Source organism: Ammodytes marinus, assembly GCF_949987685.1.
Source record: "Ammodytes marinus genome assembly, chromosome: 22".
In the NCBI taxonomy this organism is placed as follows: Eukaryota; Metazoa; Chordata; class Actinopteri; order Uranoscopiformes; family Ammodytidae; genus Ammodytes; species Ammodytes marinus.
In genome coordinates this window covers 21,690,242-21,714,879 of record NC_137226.1, presented here as the reverse complement: position 1 = coordinate 21,714,879, position 24,638 = coordinate 21,690,242, and the positions used below count along the sequence as shown (strand labels likewise).

At 38.8% G+C, this 24,638-nt stretch overlaps 1 protein-coding gene across 1 annotated transcript in view; it reads right to left on the bottom strand.

Annotated features, from left to right (window-relative positions):
* cog5 (component of oligomeric golgi complex 5) overlaps positions 1 to 12,789 on the bottom strand; it is a 90,035-nt gene extending 77,246 nt beyond the window's left edge. The window contains exons 1-5 of the mRNA XM_080050987.1: positions 12,738 to 12,789; positions 8,996 to 9,135; positions 5,202 to 5,259; positions 4,270 to 4,324; positions 1,688 to 1,757 (exon numbers count right to left, since the gene is read on the bottom strand). Coding sequence (XP_079907113.1) covers positions 1,688 to 1,757; positions 4,270 to 4,324; positions 5,202 to 5,259; positions 8,996 to 9,135; positions 12,738 to 12,783 — 369 coding nt within the window. The 5' untranslated portion in view covers positions 12,784 to 12,789. The remainder of the gene's footprint in view (positions 1 to 1,687; positions 1,758 to 4,269; positions 4,325 to 5,201; positions 5,260 to 8,995; positions 9,136 to 12,737) is intronic.
* Between the last annotated feature and the right edge of the window lie 11,849 nt (positions 12,790 to 24,638).

Genomic DNA, 24,638 nt, shown 5'->3' with positions numbered 1-24,638 from the left:
GATTCAACAACGTAGCTAGAGCAGGCTGTCTGCTGACAACAAATTGAATTATTAGGTTACTGACAATAAACTTCAAATTGAATTAGCTTTTTTGTTTGACTTCAAAATCAATGAACTAATTAGGAGATGTGGGCAGTGGTTGTGCTGTTTTCACTCAGTGCTGCAGCGTTCGCTCAGAGAAGAAATACACCATGTTCATTCTAGAACTTAGTTTGGGGATTTTGGTACATGGGTTGCTTTCAAATGAAGCAAACCCATGTTAATTGTCATTCATTTAAACCCATAGGTCGCCGATATCTCCAGAACATGCGTGTTCCTATTTATTATCACAGGCAGAAATGGAGAAATACACAGTGTTGCTGATGAGGGGAAAAATGATGACCACAGATGACCATTCCGTAGCAACAGATCAGCTGTGTTTTTAGTTCCATCCAACTCAAATGATGACTCGAGACAGATAAATGCCTTAAGGCCAGGACACACCAGTCCGACTACCCGAAAATGGAGACTGCCGATTCAGGGAGCTCCAGTTTTCCCGTCGCGGCCGAAAAAGTGCAAAGAACACAACAAACCGACTGCTGACTTTCCGTACGCTCTGCGCTTGCGCGGGACGTAATGTCTCCATAACAGCAGGCGGCGCTAATCTGTATTGTGGCCCGAAAAAATACGGAAGCCGGAAATGATGGGACGGCTCTCTAGATCATAAAGATAGATAGAAATACGTATTTATATTTATGGACCATAAAGAGCACCATTTTTAGCAGAGAGTGTCGAGCATGGTGTCGAGCAGTCAACAAGGGTTGATGCATGTGAGTACTCGCTGAACGAAACAAACAAACACATTAAAACGATGGCTAACTGTTGTTAGCTGTTTGTGCTACCCGCCTCACTTCCGAGCTTCACTGATTCGCTAGCCCTCCACAAATCAAATTGCTCCAACTGAAAGACTGCCCGCCGCCAAAAGAAGCCCGACGACATCTACGACGACCGATTTCACGGCACACACCAAACAGATTCGTGTCCCTGCCCCCTTCCGACTCTACGACGTCGATTATCGGGCCGGTGTGTCCTGGCCTTTAGAAAGATTTCTCTTGCACACACACACACACGCACGCACGCACGCACGCACACACACACGCACACACGCACACGCACACACACACCTCTCTCCTACACACTGGCCATTTATCCGTGGGTTTTGTAAAGCGTAAAAACAAATGTTAAATAGTCTCATTGGGTGGAACTGCCATGCAAAGGAACCGTCAGGGGTCACCAACACAGTGCCCGTGGGCACCAGATATCCCGCAAGGACCATATGAGGCGCCCGCTGGCCTGTTCTAAAAATAGCATAATAATCTGTTTCCCACCTTTTTTAAGTCATTGTTGATAATTATTGTGAGAAATCTTTAACATGATCAGTGTCTTCACATAGATGAATATCATTAATCATTAATAATAATATATAACTAAAGGCAAACTGAGCAAATTTGTTATTTCAGAAGAGTGTATCAAACTGGGTGCCCTTCGTATGACTCAGTACCCATGAAGTAGCCCTCAGGTTCAAAAAGGTTGGTGACCCCTGGTCTATCCATTCCTTCTGTCATTTCAAATGGGAAACTGACTAATTCACACACCGAAAAGTGAGCAAAATACTGTCATCATCATAAAGTGTGGGAGGGAGCGTTACCTGCAGTCTTGCAAGCTGGGTGATCCGAGCAACAATCTTGTTGTACGGGTCAACAATCTTGGTCCTTATCCTAAAAAAATTAAATTAAAAAATCATCAAGCACGTCATACAGGCCTTTGACAGTGCAGAGACTTACCCCCCTTTCTCCAGGGCCGTACGCAGGGTTTTAGAAATACAGAGGGCCACAAACTGGGTTTGATAAAGGGGTTGGGGGCATGCTCCCCCAGCAAAAATGTGATTCCCCCTGATCTGACTATGTGCATTTTAGAACACCTGAATGGCATATATTGTATTGAGGCAACAACAAATTCAAACCATGTCAGTGAGCCTGCTATTCTGTGTCACACACTTTCAATAGCCTGCTCCCGCTTTCCCTTCAACATTCCATTCTTTCTACCTAGGGGGCAAAACCCCTTTTTTTTTTTTTTTTTTAAACAGACATGGAGCGTTGTAAAAGGTTGTTCACCAGAAATTATATCCAGGACCTTCCAGGATCCCAACCTGGGTGGACAACCTGGTCAACTAGCTGCTGGAAAGCTACAGGGGGCCGACATAGAGCAAATCAGAACCACTGTTTAAGCCAGTGGTTCTCAATTACTTTCTGTCATGCCCCCCCTAGGGGACAGAAATTTTTTCGCGCCCCCCCCCTAAATTGAAATACTGTTGAGAACCTGCTAATATTTATTTATTTATCTGTACAAAACCACTGTATGAGTTTCTGGCACGAGCATTCTGCATACAATCACCTTATTATCAAATTAGAAACAAAAATTAGCTGAGGTAACTTCTGCAGCAAAAAAAATCAAAGTTCAGTTTATTAGCTCAATTTGTAACATTTAAACAAGACTGCTCAGTCTGTGTGAATCAGAGACAGGACAGAGAAACAAGAGCACATGATTCACTGAGGTTTGCATTTTATTCAAAAAAAATCTAAACTGTGAACATAGTTAAGGTGGTGTTTTTTTATTATTATAGGCCAATAAGCCTTCTGTGATGTGATAACCAATAATTCATTAACGTTATTATTAGTCTACTAACTTGCTTGATTTATTTTTAAATAGCCTACAGAGATACTTGGAGAAACACGTGGACATTTATTTACTGCAAATCGCGGCCTTTCGCGCGGATATGACCATACACAAGCACACATCGCTAGCTAGCACTAAAAAAAAAAAAAAAGTTTGGTTGGTCAGTTGGAAATCAAGGCAGCTCGTCACGGTCCCACCATTTGAGAAGCACTGGTTTAAGCGAATGGGGGTGGGCTAATAGGGAATTTTTTAAACTTATAGATATCATTATGAAACTTTGCAAGTTGATTACTGACATTAAAACAACAACTTTTTGTATTACAGTATTTTCCAAAAAGTTTGAATAAATATGAAAAATCATCAATATCTTACTAATGATTTATACAATTTGCATATCTGCAAAGCCCCAAAATCTAGATGTTGGACAAAAGCAGAGTCAATTTGTTTTTAAATTTTGAAAACAAAACAAGTGTCCAACTGCCCGAAGCCTTTCCTAATCACAGTTCAAATTTGATCAATAACCCATAGAAAATACATTTTTTACACTGTTTTTCCCAAGCCGTTTCCTAATTTACCAGCTGGAGACTCCAAAAGGACACTTTTGGTCCATGGCACAAGAAATGTAACTGTGTAAAAAATTTATTTTCTATGGGTTATTGATCAAATTTGAACTGTGATTAGGAAAGGCTTCAGGCAGTTGGACACTTGTTTTGTTTTCAAAATTCAAAAACAAATTGACTTTGTTTTCTTCCAACATCTAGATTTTGGGGCTTTGCAGATATGCAAATTTACGCATCATTAGTAAGATATTGAGGATTTTTCATATTTATTTAAACATTTTGTAAAATGCTGTAATACAAAAGAAAATTGTTTTAATGTCTGTAATCAACTGGCAAAGTTTCATAATGATATCTATAAGTTAAAAAAATTCCCCATTAGCCCATCCCCATTCACTTAAACAGTGGTTCTGATTTGCTATGTCGGCCCGCTGTAGCTTTCCAGCAGCTTGTTGACAAGGTTGTCCACCCAGGTTGTGATTGTGGAAGGTCCTAGATGTCATTTTTGGTGAACAACCTTTTACAACGCTCCATGTCCATAAAATCACTTTGCCCCCTAGGTATTCTGTTCATTTCTCAGCCTCTGTATTCACTGACTCTCCCTTTCTCTGTCAATCCCCACTTGTCTCTCCTGTTAAGTGTGTTAGAATTTTAAATAAGTTAAAGATTATTTTCTTGGCATTTTTCATGCTTTATTGATAGTGCAGAGACAGAGATGAAATGGGGTATACAAGGGGAATGACATGCTGAGAAACAACGGGTCTAATACGAAGAGGACTGAGCCTCTGGGGGGATATAAATCATTTATAACATAAGTGTATAATAATAACTGTAATCAAATAAATCCATCATAGATGTCAAAGGTCAATAAAGAATAGAGAAGGTGGTGATAAACAGTTGTGTGAAGCAGCAGGCACTAAAGCCAATCATATCTGGGTAAATGCTAGAAAAAAAAATGCCATCTACTCTTACTCAAGCCACTGGTAAACATATTTACCTGTCAACAGCTGCCTGCAGAGCACTGATCCGAGTGTGCATCATCTGAAGGACCCCTGAAAACATCACACACCCTTCAGTTCATTTTATTGGCTTTAAGATCAACCTTGTTAGCAGGCTTCATTTAAGGAATGCTAGCTCTCTCTTGTGGTTAAACCCAAGTACTACATTAGTTGAGACAGACAAAAAAAACTGGGTCATCGCTCTTGCAGGTAATTCTGCAAACATCCCACTATAGTTTCCTGTCAAATTGTTTTTCAGATGAGACCAATTTAAAGAAGCCATGTGTATTAATATGCTGGTGGAAATGTGTGACATTGGTTTTTACTAGGGCTGTCAAATTAAAATGAAATGTGTGCCTGCGTGCGTGCGTGCGTGTGTGTGTGTGTGTGTGTGCGTGTGCGTGTGCGTGCGTGTGTGTGTGACATTCTCTCAAACTTTTCTAAATGATTCTGTGTTTTCAGTACCATTAAGACACATCCAGAATGTAACAATGAGCTACATAAAAACATGCTGTTGAGTGTAATAGTCTTATAGTGTACTCTGAAAATAAACCTTAACTGATGTCATTGGCTGTTTGGCAAGTATTCTTACAGCAACCCATATCATTGATGCACTGGTGTTCCTAAATGCAACAGGAAGAGTTTTCTAATTGAGCATCATGATGCTAAAAATTTATAATAGCTCACTCATCTCAACACAGTATCTGCATTTGATTTGTGTAGCGTACTGGATGAACTGAAACCAATGGAGCATGTCTATGAAGCTGTTTTTGGTTTTCAAGTGAAAATGCTAGCATATAATAATAATAATAATAATAATAATAATAATAATAATAATAATAATAATAATAATAATAATAATAATAATAATAATAATAATAATAATAATAATAATAATAATAATAATAATAATAATAATAAGGACCTTTACCTTCAAGAGACTCTATCCCAGTTGCCTGAGACAGTAAATCTTCATGCCTGGCCACAACCTGGAAGAAAGAAGTAGAGATTGGGAGAATGGGTCTTCTATTGTGGTGACCACATGTTCCTGTATCACCTGCTTTAAGCAAGTTACCCATCCCTTTGCCCCCAAGAACTCTGGACTAAGAACTCTGAACCAAGAACCCTTAACCCATTGATGACGGCTGCTGCGCGATGCCACATTGGCTCTCCTGCCTGATGCTGCATCGTGCAGCATTATTACTTTATCTAATTTTCATGGCATTCCCAGCATTGAATGCACTGTCATTGGTTCAAATACACATGAGGTGGGTTTTGTTGATTTTTTTAAGACCACGTGACCACCCAAAAGTTGTGTGGTTTGCCGAAAATCATGTCAATCAAAAAAATTAAAAATTAAAATAATAATAAAAAAAATACGCCAGCTATGTCGGCGACAGAACAGTTAGTGGCGTTTGGTGCGCAGAATCAAGGTCTACTATAGACTACTGACGAAAATCACACAACACATTGCATCTATTTATTAACAATATTTAATAATTTTTTAATTCATCTAATTTTGACGATTTTTAGAAATATTTGTTGGTTTGTAAGCGCTAAGGGAGCATGTTTAAATAAAACATGTGAACCTTAACTTTTAAATGTATTTTATTTCATGTTTCTATGTGCTACACAGGCTTAGATATTAAGGTTTTGGTAGACTTGACAATTCGTACTATTTTTTCAGAAAACCCTCAGGCATTAAGGACATGCATCCTAGATTGCCATAGTCATCAATGGGTTAATCTATTCATTACTCAGCCTGCACATCAAAATGCCTTAAACCTGCAGTGTGTAGAATTGTGGGTTTTATTTCCTAGCAGATTTTGTAGAAAGTAATTATAATATCCATAAGTACATTTAATTTAGTGTATAATAGCCGTTTTGTTTTTTTTATTATTCATTTTTCCCTTATAAAGGGTCTCATATATGTCCATATTTCTGCATATTTTGGACCAAGGCCTTGTCACCGCCATTTTGAAAGTGTCATAGTTGGAATGTCATCAGGTGCATTGTTTAAAATTTAGAATTGTTCTTGTCCTTGAAGGCCACTGTAGCTTCTGTTATTATTCTAAAGGGTTGGGGTTACCCAGGGAGTGTTGCATTCTAGAACTTTGTAGAACTTTCTTGATGATGTCATATTACACACTGCACCTTTAAGATGTACATCTAGTTGATTGCATATTGCACATTGTAAATATTTGTAATCACATTGCACATTTAATTTTAACTGATCTATTTTTTACTTTCTATTCTATTTTCTATACTAACTGTTTTATATTGCACAGAACATTTCTTTGCACTACTTAGTATTTAGAATGTATCTTATGTAAATATTGTTTATGTTTATCTTTTTTAACTCAATATTTATTTTATCGTCACTGCACTGTGGGCCAGAGATAAACGCCATTTTGATTCTGATGTATGTCTTGCATATATCAGAACTGACAATAAAATACTTTGACAAGTATCGCATTAGCTTCCACTCTGGCATTAAATGAGATGAACCAAGCTGCTCCCTCTGAACTACAAAATCAGTCTAGAAACATGACATCCAGCTAGCATTCATTGCAATATAAATGGATAACACATGCTTAAGTGTTGGTGGATTGGTGCTAAACATGTAGGTAACAACACTGTGGCATTGAAGAGTGGGGGTCATTAGCGATTTCACATGCTTAGTTTACTGTAATGTTATGTGCTATAAACCGGGATAAGGTTGATCAAATTAAAAACATCTTTGTCTGAACATATGACATGGCTCATCTCCCCACAATTATTTTGTCTGTTGTCGTTTATCTAGGCTGTGTGAGTTAACCTTTGATTCTTCAACTGGCATTTTTGTTTCACCGTTATAATAATAATAATAATTGATAGGTTTTATATAGCGCTTTATTGCCTAGGCACTCAAAGACGCTTTACAGGGTTCCTGGTTCAATTCGTTCACACACAGTCATACCGGTGGTGGTAAACTACGAGAGTAGCCACAGCTGCCCTGGGGCAGACTGACGGAAGCGTGGCTGCCATTCAGCGCCAACGGCCCCTCCGACCACCACCTCAAACATACAGCAATCATACACATTCACACCAGGCAAGGTGGGTGAAGTGTCTTGTCCAAGGACACAACAACCATGACACAGGTGGCCGGGCGGGGATCGAACCGCCAACCCTTGGATCGTTGGCCAACCCGCTCTACCACCTGAGCCACAGTCGTTAATTGTTTGACCTACAAAATGTCAGTATATTGTGAAATGCCCATCACAATCCACAGAGCAATATCTTCAGATGTTTCCTTTCATCTAATTTAACACAGAAACATACGTTTTTTCAAAGGTTCAGTAAGTGAAATGGTTCTTTTAGCTAACTTCCTGTCAGTCATGCACTGCGGTCTTCAAGCAGTGAGTTATCTAGCATCATCTCAGATCCATAAGTGTGATAAAACATGCTAAAAACCATCAAACCATCTCTGCAAGTGCACCGGCAGTTAGACGTGCTGGTTTGTAGCGTTCTCTCTTCTGATTGGATATCAGGTTGTGGGATACTCGAAAGTTTATTTGCCGATTAAATGCAGAGCGGGTGACCGAGAGACCTGTGTTATGAAGCGCGCACACTATGTAAGTGATCACTGTATGAATATAGAGCGATTTAACACGTATATCAACATGAATATATCGCTCACTTCACCTTTAACTTCTTAGAAAATATTCACAGTGGAGGAGCTGGAACCACCGGGGAAATGATGCATTTTAACTAGGGATGTCCATTTAGAATGTTTTCTCTAACCGACGCTCATTAACCGGCAAGATTAAATGTAGCCCGTTAATAGGGAAATACATGAGGCAGTAAAAAATTTAAATTAAAAAGAATAAAAAGAAAGGAAAGAATATACTGTAAATGATGCGCTCAGTATGGCTCGCCCTTGCCTAAATGAGCGCTCGCACAGCATTTCCACATTAAAGACCTCCACATGTACAAATGTTATGTTCAAAATTCACTGTTATATGAAGGGGTAAAGAGGGAGGGGGAGAAAGGCATATTGCATGTCAGGACGCTGCAGGCTTCCACCAGAGTTTCCTCTCGACCAGGAAACACGTTCCAGGCTGAGAACAGACCGCCCCGGTTGGCAGGCCCACTGGGAGCAGCAGAGCCCCCGGTGGGCCTGTCAGACCACGGATTTTAGAGAGAGAGTGAGAGAGAAAAGGCCTATTGGTGGCAGGCTATTCCCCGATATTGACGTTGTGTCGTGGGAAAAGGATGGGGCGGATGATGTTGCATTTTCATGGTACCGTCTTTTTTTTTTTTTTTCAACATTGGAATAATATTTTTCGAGGGCACCCCTGACAGGCAGCAACAGGGTTGAGTACTGTACTAGAGCATGCACAGTCGGGACACTTTCCATGGACAGTCGCGCAGTTACAAATGTTGGGCTACACGTGCTGCAATTTTATTTAATTTTTTAACTGTTTACTGATAGTATTAATCTGTTACAATTATTCTTATCAGTTAACAGTTTAACTGGTTAACCATGGACATCCCTATTACACATACATCACCACCAATGAAGAAATAATTACGAGAACTGTATCGGTTATCGGCTGACATCTAGAACCCAGATATCGGAATTGGATCATACTGAAAAATAATGGATGGGTAAAATCTCTAGTGAGTGTTGTGTTGTGTTTGTACCTGGCTGTGCAGTGAGTGCTGTGGTGTTAGGTGTCATACCTGGGTGTGCAGCTCCTTGTCCAGCTGACTGATGCCCTGTGCTAGCTTAGCTAGCTGCTCTGCGATGACAGCATGGTGGATGGCCTGAGCTGTGTACGTCTTCACATCAAAGGCCTCATTCAGGAAATCAGTGTAGCACTCTGAAAAACAAAGCAGTAGACCGGTCACTTCTTAAAGGAATACTTCACCCATATGGAACCAGCGTTCTATCATTATAAAATCACTATTATAATATAATGAATTAAGTTTTTCTTCCCTCAGTCTTCCCTTTGCCCAGCTGTCCTGTAAATCATAACCCTACATTTTTACTAGTGTGATGTCACACTAGTAAAATGAAGGGTTAGACAGTGAGACCATAAAACACTCTTTCTTTTCTCAGGCTAGGATGAACCGATTTAAAAAATGTTTGCACCTTTATATTACGTAGGACCTCAGAGTTCAATACACCATCATATTCCCACCGGTGAAGTAGGTCTTTAACAGTGCACATTATTTTAACAAACAGCAGGCGTGTGGTAGGGGAGAACGGGGGAATGTGAGGCATCGGGTAATGTGAGACACCCCCTGTATCTAGGCAATGGAACACATTTTTGGTCATGTGAGATATATATTTTCAAGCCCCTCTCATTTCCCCTTGGCCATGAAAGAGAGGACCTCATGTTGATGTTGTAAGCATGTTTTTTTCACAAAAATACGTTTTTTGCATGTAAAAGTAAATGTAATTGCTGTCAACTTAATTGATTGTTGTGCCAAAGCAAATTGATTCAGGTAGAAAAACTTATATCATAATGGATAGGATTTATATAGCGCTTTATTCCCTAAGGACTCAAAGCGCTTACAGCAGGGGTGTCCAAACTACGGCCCGCGGGCCCGCTTTTTATTGGCCCGCGGCCAATTTTAAAAATATAATGTAATATGGCCCTTTGAAAAAAAAATAATAATAATATTTTTTTTTTGCATTTCTTAGTTAACCCACTAGTGCAGGGGTGTCAAACAGTGATTGATTGGCCCGGGGCACATTTTAAAAATATAATGTAATATGGCGCTTTTAATTTTTAAATAATTTAAATGCACTCATTATATTACAGAGAAATATGTCCCATAAAAGAAAAAGAGCAACAAGCCAATCCCAGAGGACCCTGCATAATATTTTATTTTAAATTAATATTATTATGGAAAATCTATGTGTCCTTCTCCAATAGCTTCTAATTCATCTGACAGTGTCTCCATTTTTTTCATACAAAATTCTTCAGATTTAGCCTCTTAATTTCCCTCTCAAAGTGCACCAGATTCATGCATTTCACTTTAAAAACTTTAAAAAATCTCCCGGGGGGGCATACCCCCGGACGCCCCTAGGAGGGTCAGGACCTCGGCTGGATACTATTTTCACCCTGCTGGACATTGGACGCAAAGGCAGAAAACACTGGGTGTATCATTGCCATATAAACAAGAGGTGAAATGTGTCTGTTTAATGTGCAAGGAAAGTGTTGCCGTGAAGAAGGATTACAATTTACGAAGACACTATGAAACTAAACATCAGAGCAGCTACATGTCCTGATAAATGTGTTATTTTTGCGAAGTGGCCCGGCCCTTCGTAGATTTTTCTGTATGTGGCCCTCAGTGAAAAAAGTTTGGACACCCCTGGCTTACAGGGTTCCAGGTTCCATTCAGTCATACTGGTGGTGGTAAACTACTATTGTAGCCACAGCTGCCCTGGGGCAGACTGACGGAAGCGTGGCTGCCATTCCGCACCAACGGACCCTCCGACCACCACCCCAAACATACAGCAGTCATACACATTCACACCAGGCAAGGTGGGTGAAGTGTCTTGCCCAAGGACACAACAACCATGACACAGGTGGCCGGGCGGGAATCGAACCGACAACCCTTGGATCATTGGCCAACCTGCTCTACCAACTGAGCCACGGTCGCCCCAAATACATGTTGATGAACTACCAACATATGAAACCATGTGATGAAGATAACTGAAGATTAGCCTGATTTGCAGAGAGAGGTAGTTTTTTCTCAAATTGTGGCAGTGGGGTAAAGTGAGACAAATGCTGTGGGGTAAAGTGAGACAGTGTCTGTGCCCTCTTTTAATGAATCCATTATATATTTGAGGTAGTGAGGAGACTAGTTTGAATAAGACAAAAGACAATGTGGGCCGGAGGTGGGGGTTGATGGTTGAAGGGGTGTCAGCAAGGGCATGGTTTGGCACGTATGTATGTGGGGGACAGGAGAGTGACATTTAACATCGATAGACTCTAAGTAATATGTCTTTATTCAATTAATGATCCCAATAAAACAAATGCAGAAAAATATTAATCAAAGACTCAAAAGATGGAAAATGACAGCTGGGTCTAGTCCTGTGTTCTGAGTTCCAGGCTGTTCTAGCTGGTTCTGATTGTTCTTTGCTCTGACCCCCAGACACTAGCTGGCTCTAAGGGTCCTGTGTTCTGCCCCCCAGACTGTGTTTAATCTAACTGGTTCTATCTGTCATTTGAATGTTAATTATCGAATATGAATTATATGTTGTGTTTGATCAGAATTACTTTCAAGTGTTTAAAAAAATGTTTTGCTTAATTGACCAAACCCCATGATTCTGTTTCTAGTCCGACATTAGTTTTGGAATATTTGGTTTTCAAGCTAGCTGTCAGGATTCTAACTGTTACAACATGTGTTGTTATGGTAGTTTCAGAGTGGAAAAAGTGGATCAGTTTACCCTCTTGATTTCTCTGGTCTGTCTCAGTTTACCCCACAGCTGGGGTAAAGTGAGACACAAGACAACTTTTTTTTTAAACAATCGTATTTTCACTGCCCTTCGTCCTGAATAAATTCTGCTAGTGCCTGTTTCTAGGAAACATCCTGAATTAATGGTAAATGTGAAAATTTGACTGATAAATAATTTTAGCTCGCTTAGAGGGGAGCAAATGTAAAAAGTGTCTCACATTACCCCATTCTCCCCTACTGCAGTGCTTTCATACAAATTATTGCATGGACTAGCACCTTCTTTTTCATCTGACCTCATCATACCCTATTCACCAGTAAGTGCCCTTCTATTCCCAAAACTCTGGCCTCCTAAAAACCCCAGGGTCACTAAGCAGTCTACAGGCAACAGAGCTTTCTCTCATTGTGCCCCATATTTATGGAACACACTCCCAGACATGGTAGATAAGGTAGGCCACTCGAGCTCTGTTGAGATGTTTAAATCCAGGTTTAAAACCCATCTTTTCACTTTCATATGACCAACCATAAATTGTGAAATGTACATGTATTGGATTTTAATGCATAGAACTTTCCTTTGTTTGTTTTTATGCATTCTTTGTAGACTGTCTTTACTGTTTACTCTTTATGCACTGTTACTGTCTTGATATGATTTGTGAAGCCCATTGGAGCATGATGCTATGTTGTGCTGTATCAATATATTGTTTCTCTGTCTGCATCATTGCTGAGCTCCCAGACTACATTTCTTAGTTCATGTGAAAGTATACTTCATAACAATTACACCGATTATAACAAGCAGAAACTATGTATTTCCACCGTCGCTGTACGAACAAACCACGTCATAATAAAAAACATGAAGATGTAAGCTAGGAAACTGGGTTTTGCAGGTGGTCTCGAGCTGCGGGATGAATGTATACGTTACGTTTGACAAGGCTGAGGATGATATGTTTTAGAACTATCGACGTATACATTCAGATACGGCAAACATCACCGCTGCCGTTAGAAAAGTCGCTTTTACCATCTTTCAGAAGTGTCTCCGTGGAATCTTCTCTCCCGTCCTCCATGTTGACACTTCCTTATGTGACGTTTAAACTAAGCGACGGGAGAGAGAGACGTTGCACGAGCCTTAAAGTGACACACACCCACGGGCCCAATCCTAATCCCAAATGACTCCCTATGGCGCATACTTTTGTTGCATTAAATTGAAACTGTGTTACAGTGTTTCAGATGAATTCAAATGCCAGAGCGCATTGTTGTGATAGTGATTATTTTATTATATGTGTGTTCTGGTCATTTGAACATGATTAAACATGCCACCTTTAATATGGCTATAAAAAAGCTTGTTGCATTTATTTATTTAAATTTTTGAATTGGGGGTGCATCAACCTGGTTGGGACATGTATTAGTGTATATTAAAGAATGTTTACGTAGAATTAGGCCTGTTTGATGATCTGTGTGTTTTACTTTATTGGATTTTAACCAAATACTCTTGTTAAAATGTGTATTTCTCATCATAGAGGTCAGGATGAGGAACAGGAAATGGTTGAGCCTCTGACCCAAGAATATCTGCAAAGAGTCAGAATCAAGAGGGGCATTGGAGTCTGGGACAACAAAAAGACTTGAGCCTGTCTGTCTCAACAGTAATGTAGTGGTTAACTGGACAAAGGCACAAGCCCCTTCTTCCATCAGAGTGGGCAGAATGAATGTAAGATTTGAGCGCGAGTGTAATGAAAAAATGCTTTCGATTGTGTAGTAATCGAGCTGTGTGGTCAAACTGATTTGGAAATGCAAAACAATAATTTGAGCTAATTCTGAATGCTGTCAATACAAATAATAGCATTTATTAGGGACTGTTACTCACTATTACAGATCATTAGGATATTTTATGTTTTTATATTTTATTTACAAGTATGTTTTTCCAACCAAATGTTACCACTATACGATCACTGTTAGAAGTAAAATGCTGTTACGCTGTGGTGCAAGTGAGAACAGACTGCAAGGCTTTTCCATTAATTGCACACTGGTTGTGCTTACTGTCCCATGTTGCAGATGTAAGAAATAAATCCAGTCCACTGCTCCATCCAACCTGTCCTCCTGAGGTTCATTCAAATAGCAGCAGAAGCAGTATTACAAAGGTCATATGTGGATAGGGCGCTATTTCTTCTCCCAGTGGCGCAATCCTTTAGTGGATGTGGCCCATAGTCCCTAAAGGGTTTGGGTTTCACCAGCACAGCTTGGTGTAATTCATGACTAAATTGTGGTTGTTGGCCTAAACCACAGAATACCACACACATAAGTAGGCCTACAGTAGACTTTCCATTACCCATGAAAAACCAATTGTTTGGTTCTTTTGTACCAAATATAAAACCAGATAATATAACCAGATAATCAGTGATTAAAGTTGATTGAAAAGTACAATGCTCTTTTTTTCAGTTGTAAAAGGAATAGATTAATGTTTAGGAAGCCAAATCCAACTTAGTGTATCAATCCGTTCACCAATCATATCAACTTGTTTGATAATCAGGCTTAGTATTTTCCAAGGACCAATAGGAAGAGTATAGAGGACTCACATTCCAATTGAAGGGCTAAAGTGTACAGGCAGCCTCTCGCCTTGCAAGCAGTTAGCAAGCCTGCAAGACCGGAACCCCGTACAGTTTTAGACGATCAAGTAATTGTTGCATACCAGACTTATGCAGAGGCACATAAAGTATGTGTGGCTGGGAGACCCCAGGCCTTAGCCAAACCCTGCTCGGTTGCTATGGAGATGCTGCATAATATTATGGAGACATATGCTATTGAGGGATTGTATTATTATATAATCCTTGTGAAGGAAAACTGCACATTTCATTTCCAGCTATGCCTTGTGGTGACTGGGCCCTGTAAAGGAGGGGAGGTGTGACACCGCTTTTGTGTGGGTGGTCCAACACCAGACATTTATTAAGCCAGTACAGAAAAATAAAATGAAATTTAAAAATGACTATTGTTAAATCTGATTTTAGATAGAGCCTTTTAAAATAAGGACATATGAAACATGAAACATAACTTTTGAATCACAAAGGCACAGGTGAAAACACTAGTATGTTGTCCATTGAGAGTATCTGCTAATCAGTGTGTTTGGTTTTGAACTAAGGATGCCTAAAGATGATCTGCAGACAGCACACCTAGAATACGCTCACAGAAAAAAGTTTCATTTACCTCAGCTCACTTTAGCTTGTTTCAAGAAAAACTTGTTTAGGACCCAGTAACAGATGAAATAACTATTGAGGTAGACATGTCTTTTATAATGTGACATTGACTCAAGGTGATATATGTGTTGTTTCAGTTTATTTTCATTGGTTATTATTTTGCCAAAGGATTGTGGCTTCATTGTGATTTGAAAGAAAATGTGGATGAACTGATGATGTAGTAAAGCTTCCACTAGATGTCAGTGTGTTCCTGGATTTGGCAAAATACTTAATGCACGTGTGATGTTGTCGGGACTCCCAACAAAGGATTTCTGACAACCTTGAATTCTATGTCTCGTTTAACAGACCTCCCCCGAAATGTGTAGAATGATAGAAGTACATGGTAAGACACAAAGAAAGATCAAGTTGTGACAATGAACACTGAAATAAAATGTAATCAATTTAAAGAAAGCTGTAAAGTAGGAAAGGAGCAGAAGTTTACAAACAATGCATAAAAAGGGTTTATATGAGGGAGGATATGATTTATGAATAACTGACTAGTTGATGACTACAACTCAAGCCAACAACAGATAATAATAATAATAATAATAATAATAATAATAATAATAATAATAATAATAATAATAATAATAATAATAATAATAATAATAATAATAATAATAATAATAATAATAATAATAATAATAATAATAATATGTCTCCAACTTGGACTCGTAAAGACTGAAATGGACATTTGCATCCGTTGGTGATATTCCACAGTGCAGACTATTGTCTATTTTTTTCTAAAATTGTTTCTTATTGTTTATATTGTATATAATATAACATATTAGGAAGAAATAAGTTAACTTGAACAATATAAATCCCATTCCTTCCTTCAACTGTCACACTTGTGATACAAGTGCTTTATTCTGTTGTGGTTCAGGGCATTGAAAATAAAAATAAAATGGTAACACTTTACAATAAGGTACACAAAATTGTAGTAGCTACTACATACCTACTACATAGATATGTGTTACCTACTACATAGGTTTTTTTTTGTGTTACCTACTACATAGGGTTTTTTTTGTGTTACCTACTACATAGGGTCTTTTTTGTGCTACCTAACACATAGGTTTTTTTTGTGCTACCTACCTAACACATAGGGGTTTTTTTTGTGCTACCTAAGACATAGGTTTTTTTTGTGCTACCTATGTGTTAGGTAGCACAAAAGAAAACCTATGTAGTAGGTAACACAAAAAAAACCCTATATAGTAGGTAACACAAAAAAAACCTATGTGTTAGGTAGCACAAAAAAGACCCTATGTAGTAGGTAACACAAAAAAAACCTATGTAGTAGGTAACACATATCTATGTAGTAGGTATGTAGTAGCTACTACAATTTTGTGTACCTTATTGTAAAGTGTTACCAAAATTAAAAACCTTGAAATGAGCATTTAAGTGAGTTAAATCTTCTAATTGAATTACTAGAATTCTGTGACATATGATGAAAAAGTAGTTTTGAAAGGTGCTTATTCCTTGGAGATAAGTAGTTTTGCAGTATATTATTTGTCACTGTAAAGCTTTATATCTGATCACCCCGTGCAAAGTAAACACACAAGTATAGCCGCGCTACAGTCTCAGCTTGTCATGAGACACATGCGGTGGAATTCCCCCAAAACCTGCTTCAGGTTTCCACAATAGTTTTCTGCCAACATACATTTTCTTTAGACACCTTGGTCTTCTCCGTGCACAGAAATGACATTTTTCTTGAATCCGTAGAGGAGGTCAGTCAAGTCCTGTGAACTCATGTTACAAGAAAATGTACAGATCCATCTTTGAAACGCAGCGTATGTCTTTGATTCTGGGATGTGAATGATGCACAGTTATGCCACTTAGGAGCGGTTTAGAGCAGCGAGTAGAAAGGGAGGCTCCTTTCCATTGTGGTTGGGTCAGCCTTCGGAGTCTGTGCTTCATTAAGCTGAGGTCATTCCTTAAAAGTGAGGAGGAGGAGAGGGAGGGAGGGGGGCATTGTAGAAGGGGGCAAACTGAGGCATGCATGTATCACAGGAGGAGGAAGAGGGGAAATGCTTCCTGGATGACTGGGCTCCATAGTGAAAGTGACGGGGCACTGAGTCACTGAGGGACGGAACCCAATGAAAGTGAGTCAGCATGGCCTCCTGTCACAGAGCTGCATGCCATCCATGTGTCATGCTCCATGCCCACTCACTCGCTCCAAAACTAAAGACAGTCACTCACCTTACTACTGTAGATAAACTGTTGTAGCACCTTGTAGCTCTATGTGTTAACTTCATCAAGAACCAAAGGTATCACAGTGTCTTTATGGAGACTCTTTCATTCATTTAGCTCTAATCCTGCATTATACAAAAATACATTTCAACATATCAGGGCCATCCCTTGTGGAAATTCCAGCCTGGAGAAACGAAAGCTGAATGATGAGTGTTCATCTTATTTGTGACCATTCTCTCATGCTGGTTAACAGTCATATACAAGTCTAACTTTATTGTCAATTTCTACGTATGTTCCAGACGTACAGAGGAATCAAAAATACTTCAATATTTCTCTCCAAACCACGGTGCAATAAGTACAAAGGATCAAAAAGTTAAGTAATATATACAATACAATGCAAAAGGTAAGGAATAATTGAAGATTATAGAAAAGTAGGAAACTAACATACATATCAGGGAAGGTGCTAGGGTGGGCTACATTGTACATTTGGATGGAGGTGTTTTGTTCAAGAAAGTTAATGTTTGTCTTTGCACTTTGACAAATGTACATAGAGCATATGCATTGAAAAACACAGTGTTTCTCCTAGTGCATGGCAGAGAAAGAGTAAGTTTAGAAATAATGAAAGTTTAAAACTGCACAAACATAAAACCATAAGGGCACAACAATAGCACATGTGCCCTCCCCACCACCCTTTTTTTTCTACTGCGCCCCTAGGACAGACAGACATACAGTATCTGCCCCTGCTGGATATTAGTAAATTAGATGACTGATGCAGGTTTGCAAAGTACTGGAAATAACATCAACTTTACAGTATATACCAGTATATGACCATCAAAAGAACTACAAGTAAACTATTGTCAACTGGATTATGCTGCAGGGTTGTGATGGAATGGAAACGTCAGGGTGTCTGTGGAATGGACTGTGAGCCCCCTTAACATGGAATACTCAAGTACATAAAGAAACCTGACCCTTGGACTGATGAACACCTCCATAAATAGAAGCAGATGTGCACTCGGTGGATTATCAAGAGTAACTGGGGACTCTATTTATAGAATGTATTTTTTTTCCATACTGTGAGAACCAAAAACAAAGAATTCCATTTATTTTCTATTGCACAAATCAAACCAACCAAAATAACATCATCATGGATAGATAGTGCTAAGATCGGGCAGACTTTCTTGTTCATTACTGTGGTGACTCTTCCCTAGCCTGGTCCTACCAGACCATCTTACTTCAATTCATTTGTACAGAAGGTCTGGAATCGCTCAATTGACAAACGTTAACTCTCTTGAAGACGGGTGTCTGTTGAAGTTTAAAACTATTGGATGTGCCCCACACATAACGTTTGGTCGTGACGTATGTCATGCGCCGGCTTCTGAGCCACTCCTTCAGTTCGCTGATTCGACTGGCAAAAATCTGGCTGGATAGAACCTACTAATGTACCGCACACCCAGACTGACTACTGAAGGGAAATAAAAATTGAGCGTAAGGATGTAGGTGGGCGGTGCCAGGCTAACTCTTCTCATCAGTGTTAATTACAATCCTTTGAATAACCTATACTAACCCTTTACCCTCACATTTCAATCCCTTTGCCAGTGCAGCCTCAGTGCTTACACACACACACACACACACACACACACACACACACACACACACACACACACACTCAAACACACCTTGCAGCCGCCCACATCGGCAGGTTTCTATGGTCAGTCCTGACTGGAAACTAGAGATGAGAACATCCACCCAGTTTCAGGGAGTGTAAGGACACAAGCAGGAGTCTCTTTCATTACACCTGACTCATAGCTTTAATAGCAACTCCCGGCCAACACACTGGCTCCAGTTACTGTAGTGGACAATGGTATACTGGAAAGGCATCTTATTCAGTCACAGATACTTATATGCTCTACCAAGGAAACATCTGTCATGTTGCTACAGTCCCAGTACAACATAGCCTACTGTAAATGCTTACACCAGTAGTGTGGAGAAAACATTTACCGCCAGCACTACGGATTGGCCTGTTCCGAACAGAGATCGGATCATTTTTCATCAATTAAAGCCACTACGAGTAACATTGCACGTTGGCGGCCCTTTTGGACAAAAGCGGTAGTATTTTTACGACGCCAGCTGTCGTGAAGCTGTTTTCTAGCTCGTGCCGGGCGTGCGAGATTCAAATGATCAGGAAGCAATATAGTGCATGTCCGTGTGTTGAAAGTGTGAGGGCACCGGACTCTTTTCGGCTCCGTGAGAGTGGTTAGTGACACAGCATCAACTAATGCCAGTCAGTGCTACACACACCTGATTGCAATGAGTTGATGCAGTGTCACCTCTCACGGAGCTGAAAGATTACGTGTCCTCACAGAAAGCAAATGAACAAGAGACGGCAGTTAGTATGGATCACGATGAGGTAATGTGTTTATGTTGTTGTAAATAATGACTATTTCAGATGAATAATGGTCATCTGATGATGCTGGTGAGGCAAAGTAAACTTTGTTTTAGTACGCTACCGCTCATTCATTTAGGAGTAAACACTGCAGTCCCGTGAAATTGTGTATACGTTGCTTGGCAATGCCCTCCCGCCCGCCTATCACTCTCCCTTTTAGCTTTTCTTCATTGCATTTTCTTTTTTTTCTTTGATGGTTCAGCCCCGTTATCAGTCATTATGACGAGAAATAACTGTCTCAAACAAGGCTCCCGCTCCCCTTCCCTCACCTGGAGGGATAGGCTTCTCAAATCGCGTTGCTGCGCCACACTGAAATCTGCGACCAATACGGATATGTGACCATAGAGCATGCACGCGTGAACCGAAAATCGGACTGGGTGTACGACCAGATCAAATGCAGTAGTAAAAACTATATAAAAACGTCTTTCTTTGCACTGATGGTCTCGTTTGCTGTTAAAGGTAATTTATGATTATGAGAGGAAACATGACGCTGTTTAAAAGATATTTAAATGTTACTTACAGCAGAGGGAACTGTCACATCGCTGGGGCTTTTTGCCACATGCATACAGTTATTGATGCAGAAAATGTTAAATAGCCTAGACCTACTGTATGCAGCGCCACTCTATGCTCTCACCTCAAATGATTTTACCTGGCGATCTACACACACTGGATCTTAATAAAGCGTTCTATAAAATCACAGTTTGCAACATTATTTCACTGTGGGCTTCTTTCTTTTCATCAGTAGCGATTACAGTTGGGACGTGACAGGTGACAGCTGTCACAGTTCGGACATCGCTGCAGACTCGCAGGTTAAGCTTCTCACAGTAGATTCATATTTGTCCGAAAAATCCAGACTACAGGTTTTTTAATGTAGGCCTATTGGTATTTGTAAGATTGAAATAAAAGGCTAATAGTCTAAATCAAAATTGTATTCATTATGATGTGGCCCAAAACTAAAGTGATTTTCCATAGGCTATTCATTTGGGGACAGTGTCAGACTTAAATTGCATTTTTAAGTGTGGGACTATAGGCGTAGTGCTATAAATATAGCAAAGTAGCCTATATATATTAGGCTAAATGGTATAGTGTTTAAATCCGAGTTCAACGTTTCATTGTTTTATAATGTCACGTTACGCACTGCGAGAACGATCGGCAAGATAAATAAATCATTTCCATTCTGGCAGCATTCCACTCTCCTTATTTGCAGTAAGAGTTTTTTTCGGCTCTCTGTTTTCTGCTGTAATAATTCAGACTGACAAACTCTTCCTCTTGAATGAAGTTCGCGACACACTTTTGTTTTACTCAGCTGCTCCGTTTGTGTAAAGTTAGCGGCGTAACACTTTACAATAAGGGTACATTAATTAATGGTTAGTTAATGCTTAATAAGGTTTAACTAACCATTAGTTAACTGTTAACTAATGTGTCTAGTAAGCATTTACTAATGGTATTCATGTTAACTAAGGTATTAATTACTACATTATGTAATGTTTATAAATATCCTATATTAACCTTAGTTAACCCATTAATTAAGCTTGAACCAACAGTTGATTAATATAATAATAAGCATTAATTAACTGTTAACAAATGCCATTTCTGTAACATTACTTAAGCATAATTAACCATTTATTAATGCTCTTTGTGACCCTTATTGTAAAGTGGGAACCATTGATCCATTAAGTAACACTTAATAAATGCACACCAGTGCTGAATAGGCATTACTGAAGCATAATTAACCATAATAGGCATTACTTAAGTGTAATTAACCATTTATTAATGGACTTTGTGACCCTTATTGTAAAGTGAGAACCATTTCTCATGAATTAACACCTAATAAAGGCATACTAGTGCTGATTAAGCATCACTTAAGCATAATTAACCATTTCTTAATGTTATTTGTGACCCTTATTGTAAAGTGGGAACCATTTATCACTTGTTACACTTAATAAATGCAAAATAGTGCTGAATAAGGATTACCTAAGTACAATCCATCAATCAACAATGCTCTTTGTGACCCGTGTACATTCTCTATAATAACAATATTAAACATACTAAAATATTTCCAACTGGAAATCAATTCATGACAACAATCTGTTATCAACACAATGCAGTCACAATTTAAAAAAGAGAGAATTTTATTTTATTTAGAATCTTTAGTTTTATTTGGAAACACGGCTCTCACATTTGACATGAATACCGTCAAAGAACTCCAAAATAGTTTCTTCAACAAATTATATCCAGTTTAATGATTTTCTCTGAAAGTAACAAACAGGAGGAAATGGATTACTAACAGCAATGGTGAAACACACTGACTCAACAGTTAGGTTTAACAGGTAAATATGTATTTTCTACTCTCTTCCTTGAAGTGTATATCATTGTTGCAATATAAACAAAAATAAAATACACAAAGAACATAACAGTTCCATTTTTAATTATGGACTGAAGATAAAACAAAATATTGATCACTCTCTTGTGACTAAACACTAGTTTAACCTGGCCCTATCATTGTTATTTGAATGAGCACATATGTATTTAATTTAACCTTTATTTATACTCGAATGATCAGTTGAGGGGTGACCCTCATTTATAATCTTTCGCTCTCTTTAGATCCAGTTCTTGGGTTTGCTAGCCACTCCAGGCCTGGGTGCTCCTCTCCAAATGAAGCAGTTGGGCTGGAATCCAAGAATCTTGTCTAATCACCAAGTTGATGTATATGGAAAAAATTAAAATAATCAGTTAACAGTTCAGATGCATTTTTGTTTCCTTTATCTATGCATTGTTGTTTTTCCTTGGAATTTGTTTGAACTCGACACCATTGAAAATGAGGGTCACCCCTCAATTGGTCTCTCGAGGATAAATAAAAGTTAAATGAAAATGAAATTAAATAAATCATTAAAGCATAGCATTACGGTTCCACATTATGTATTATTATTATAACATAATGCATTGCATTGCTTAACTGAAATATCTTTGGTACCTTAATCAAATAAAATTCTAACTGAACCTTTAACAAGTTGACACTATTTTTTCATTCAAAAAACATGTTATCTCTATGGCCATTCTACACAACACATGCTCAGCTTTAGCTCATTTTAGCAAGAAATAGCAACATGCACTTTGCATATGGAATAATGCTAACATTTATTCACATACGGTTTGGTGTCCATGAACACACACTTTACTTTGCCACCACTACAATTACTGCTAAAAGTTACCTGTGAAGCTAGCCAGCACAAGCCTCATGCTAACGCTGCTCATATAGCAGCGCGCTAATGCTAACGTTGCTATGCTAGCGGGAGGCTATGTCGCTAATATATTTCAAAGTATTCTTACACACACACAACTATATCATCTCACTAACACCTTAATTAACTCACCAATAATTTCATTTGGCTAATGGCAGCATAACTGTAACCACCACAGGTCTTTTGTGTGAGAATAATGGGTCGGTCAGGTCAAGCTGGCTTCAAGCACGTAGCTTAGCTGCTGCTTTTACTGTCCAGGCACACATCCGTCTTTCTATCCTCCCAGTGGCCAGGATCCAGTAAAAACGAGATCTATAGGTGATTTATATGATCAATAATAGGCTATTGATAATCAACAATGGCTGTAGAGTGAATGCATGTATGTATACAATGTATTTTCAACTTTGGGAAGGTGAAAATATGTTTGGAGACTTTACTTAAGAAAAATATTTCTTTACAAACCTTATTGACATTAGGATTACCCACGTTTTACAAGCACTTGAACTCGCCCAGCGATCAGCTAGCAAGAAAGAGGATGTGTGTCTGGACAGTGAAGCAGCAGGCCAGCAGCTATGTTCTTTATTCTCACAAAAGACCCGTGGTGGTTACAATTACAGTATGCTGCCATTAGCCCAACACAATTATTGGTGAGTTAACTAAGGTATTCGTGAGATGATATAGCTGTGTGTGTGTGTGTGTGTGTGTGTGTGTGTGTGTGTGTGTGTATGTAAGAAATGAATAATGTGAAATATATTAGTGATGCAGCCTCCCGCTAGCATAGCACCGTTAGCATGAGGCTTGTGCTGGCTAGCTTCACAGGTAACTTTTAGCAGTAATTGTAGCGGTGGCTAAATAAAGTGAGTGTTTATAGACACCAAACCATATGTGAACACATGGAAGCATTTTCCATATTCAAAGTGCACGTTGCTATTCCAGGCTAAAATGGGCTTAAACTGAGCATGTGTTGTGTAGAATCGTCATAGAGATTACATGTTTTTTGAATTAAAAAATAGTGTCAACTTGTTAAAGGTTCAGTGAGAATTTTATTTGATTAAGGTACCAAAGATATTTCAGTTTCAGCAATGCAATGCATTATGTTATAATAATAATACATAATGTGGAACCGTAATGCTATGCTATAATGATTTAGATAAAGGAAACAAAAATGCATCTGAACTGTTAACTGATTATTTTCATTTTTTCCATGTACATCAACTTGGTGATTAGACAAGATTCTTGGATTCCAGCCCAACTGCTTCATTTGGAGAGGAGCACCCAGGCCTGGAGTGGCTAGCAAACCCAAGAACTGGATCTAAAGAGAGCGAGAGATTATAAATGAGGGTCACCCCTCAACTGATCTTTCGAGTATAAATAAAGGTTAAATTAAATACATATGTGCTCATTCAAATAACAATGATAGGGCCAGGTTAAACTAGTGTTTAGTCACAAGAGAGTGATCAATATTTTGTTTTATCTTTAGTCCATGATTAAAAATGGAACTGTTATGTTCTTTGTGTATTTTATTTTTGTTTATGTTGCAACAATGATATACACTTCAAGGAAGAGAGTAGAAAATACACATTTACCTGTTAAACCTAACTGTTGAGTCAGTGTGTTTCACCATTGCTGTTAGTAATCCATTTCCTCCCGTTTGTTACTTTCAGAGAAAATCATTAAACTGGATATAATTTGTTGAAGAAACTATTTTGGAGTTCTTTGATGGTATTCATGTCAAATGTGAGAGCCGTGTTTCCAAATAAAACTAAAGATTCTAAATAAAATAACATTTTCTTTCTTTTTTAAATTGTGACTGAATTGTGTTG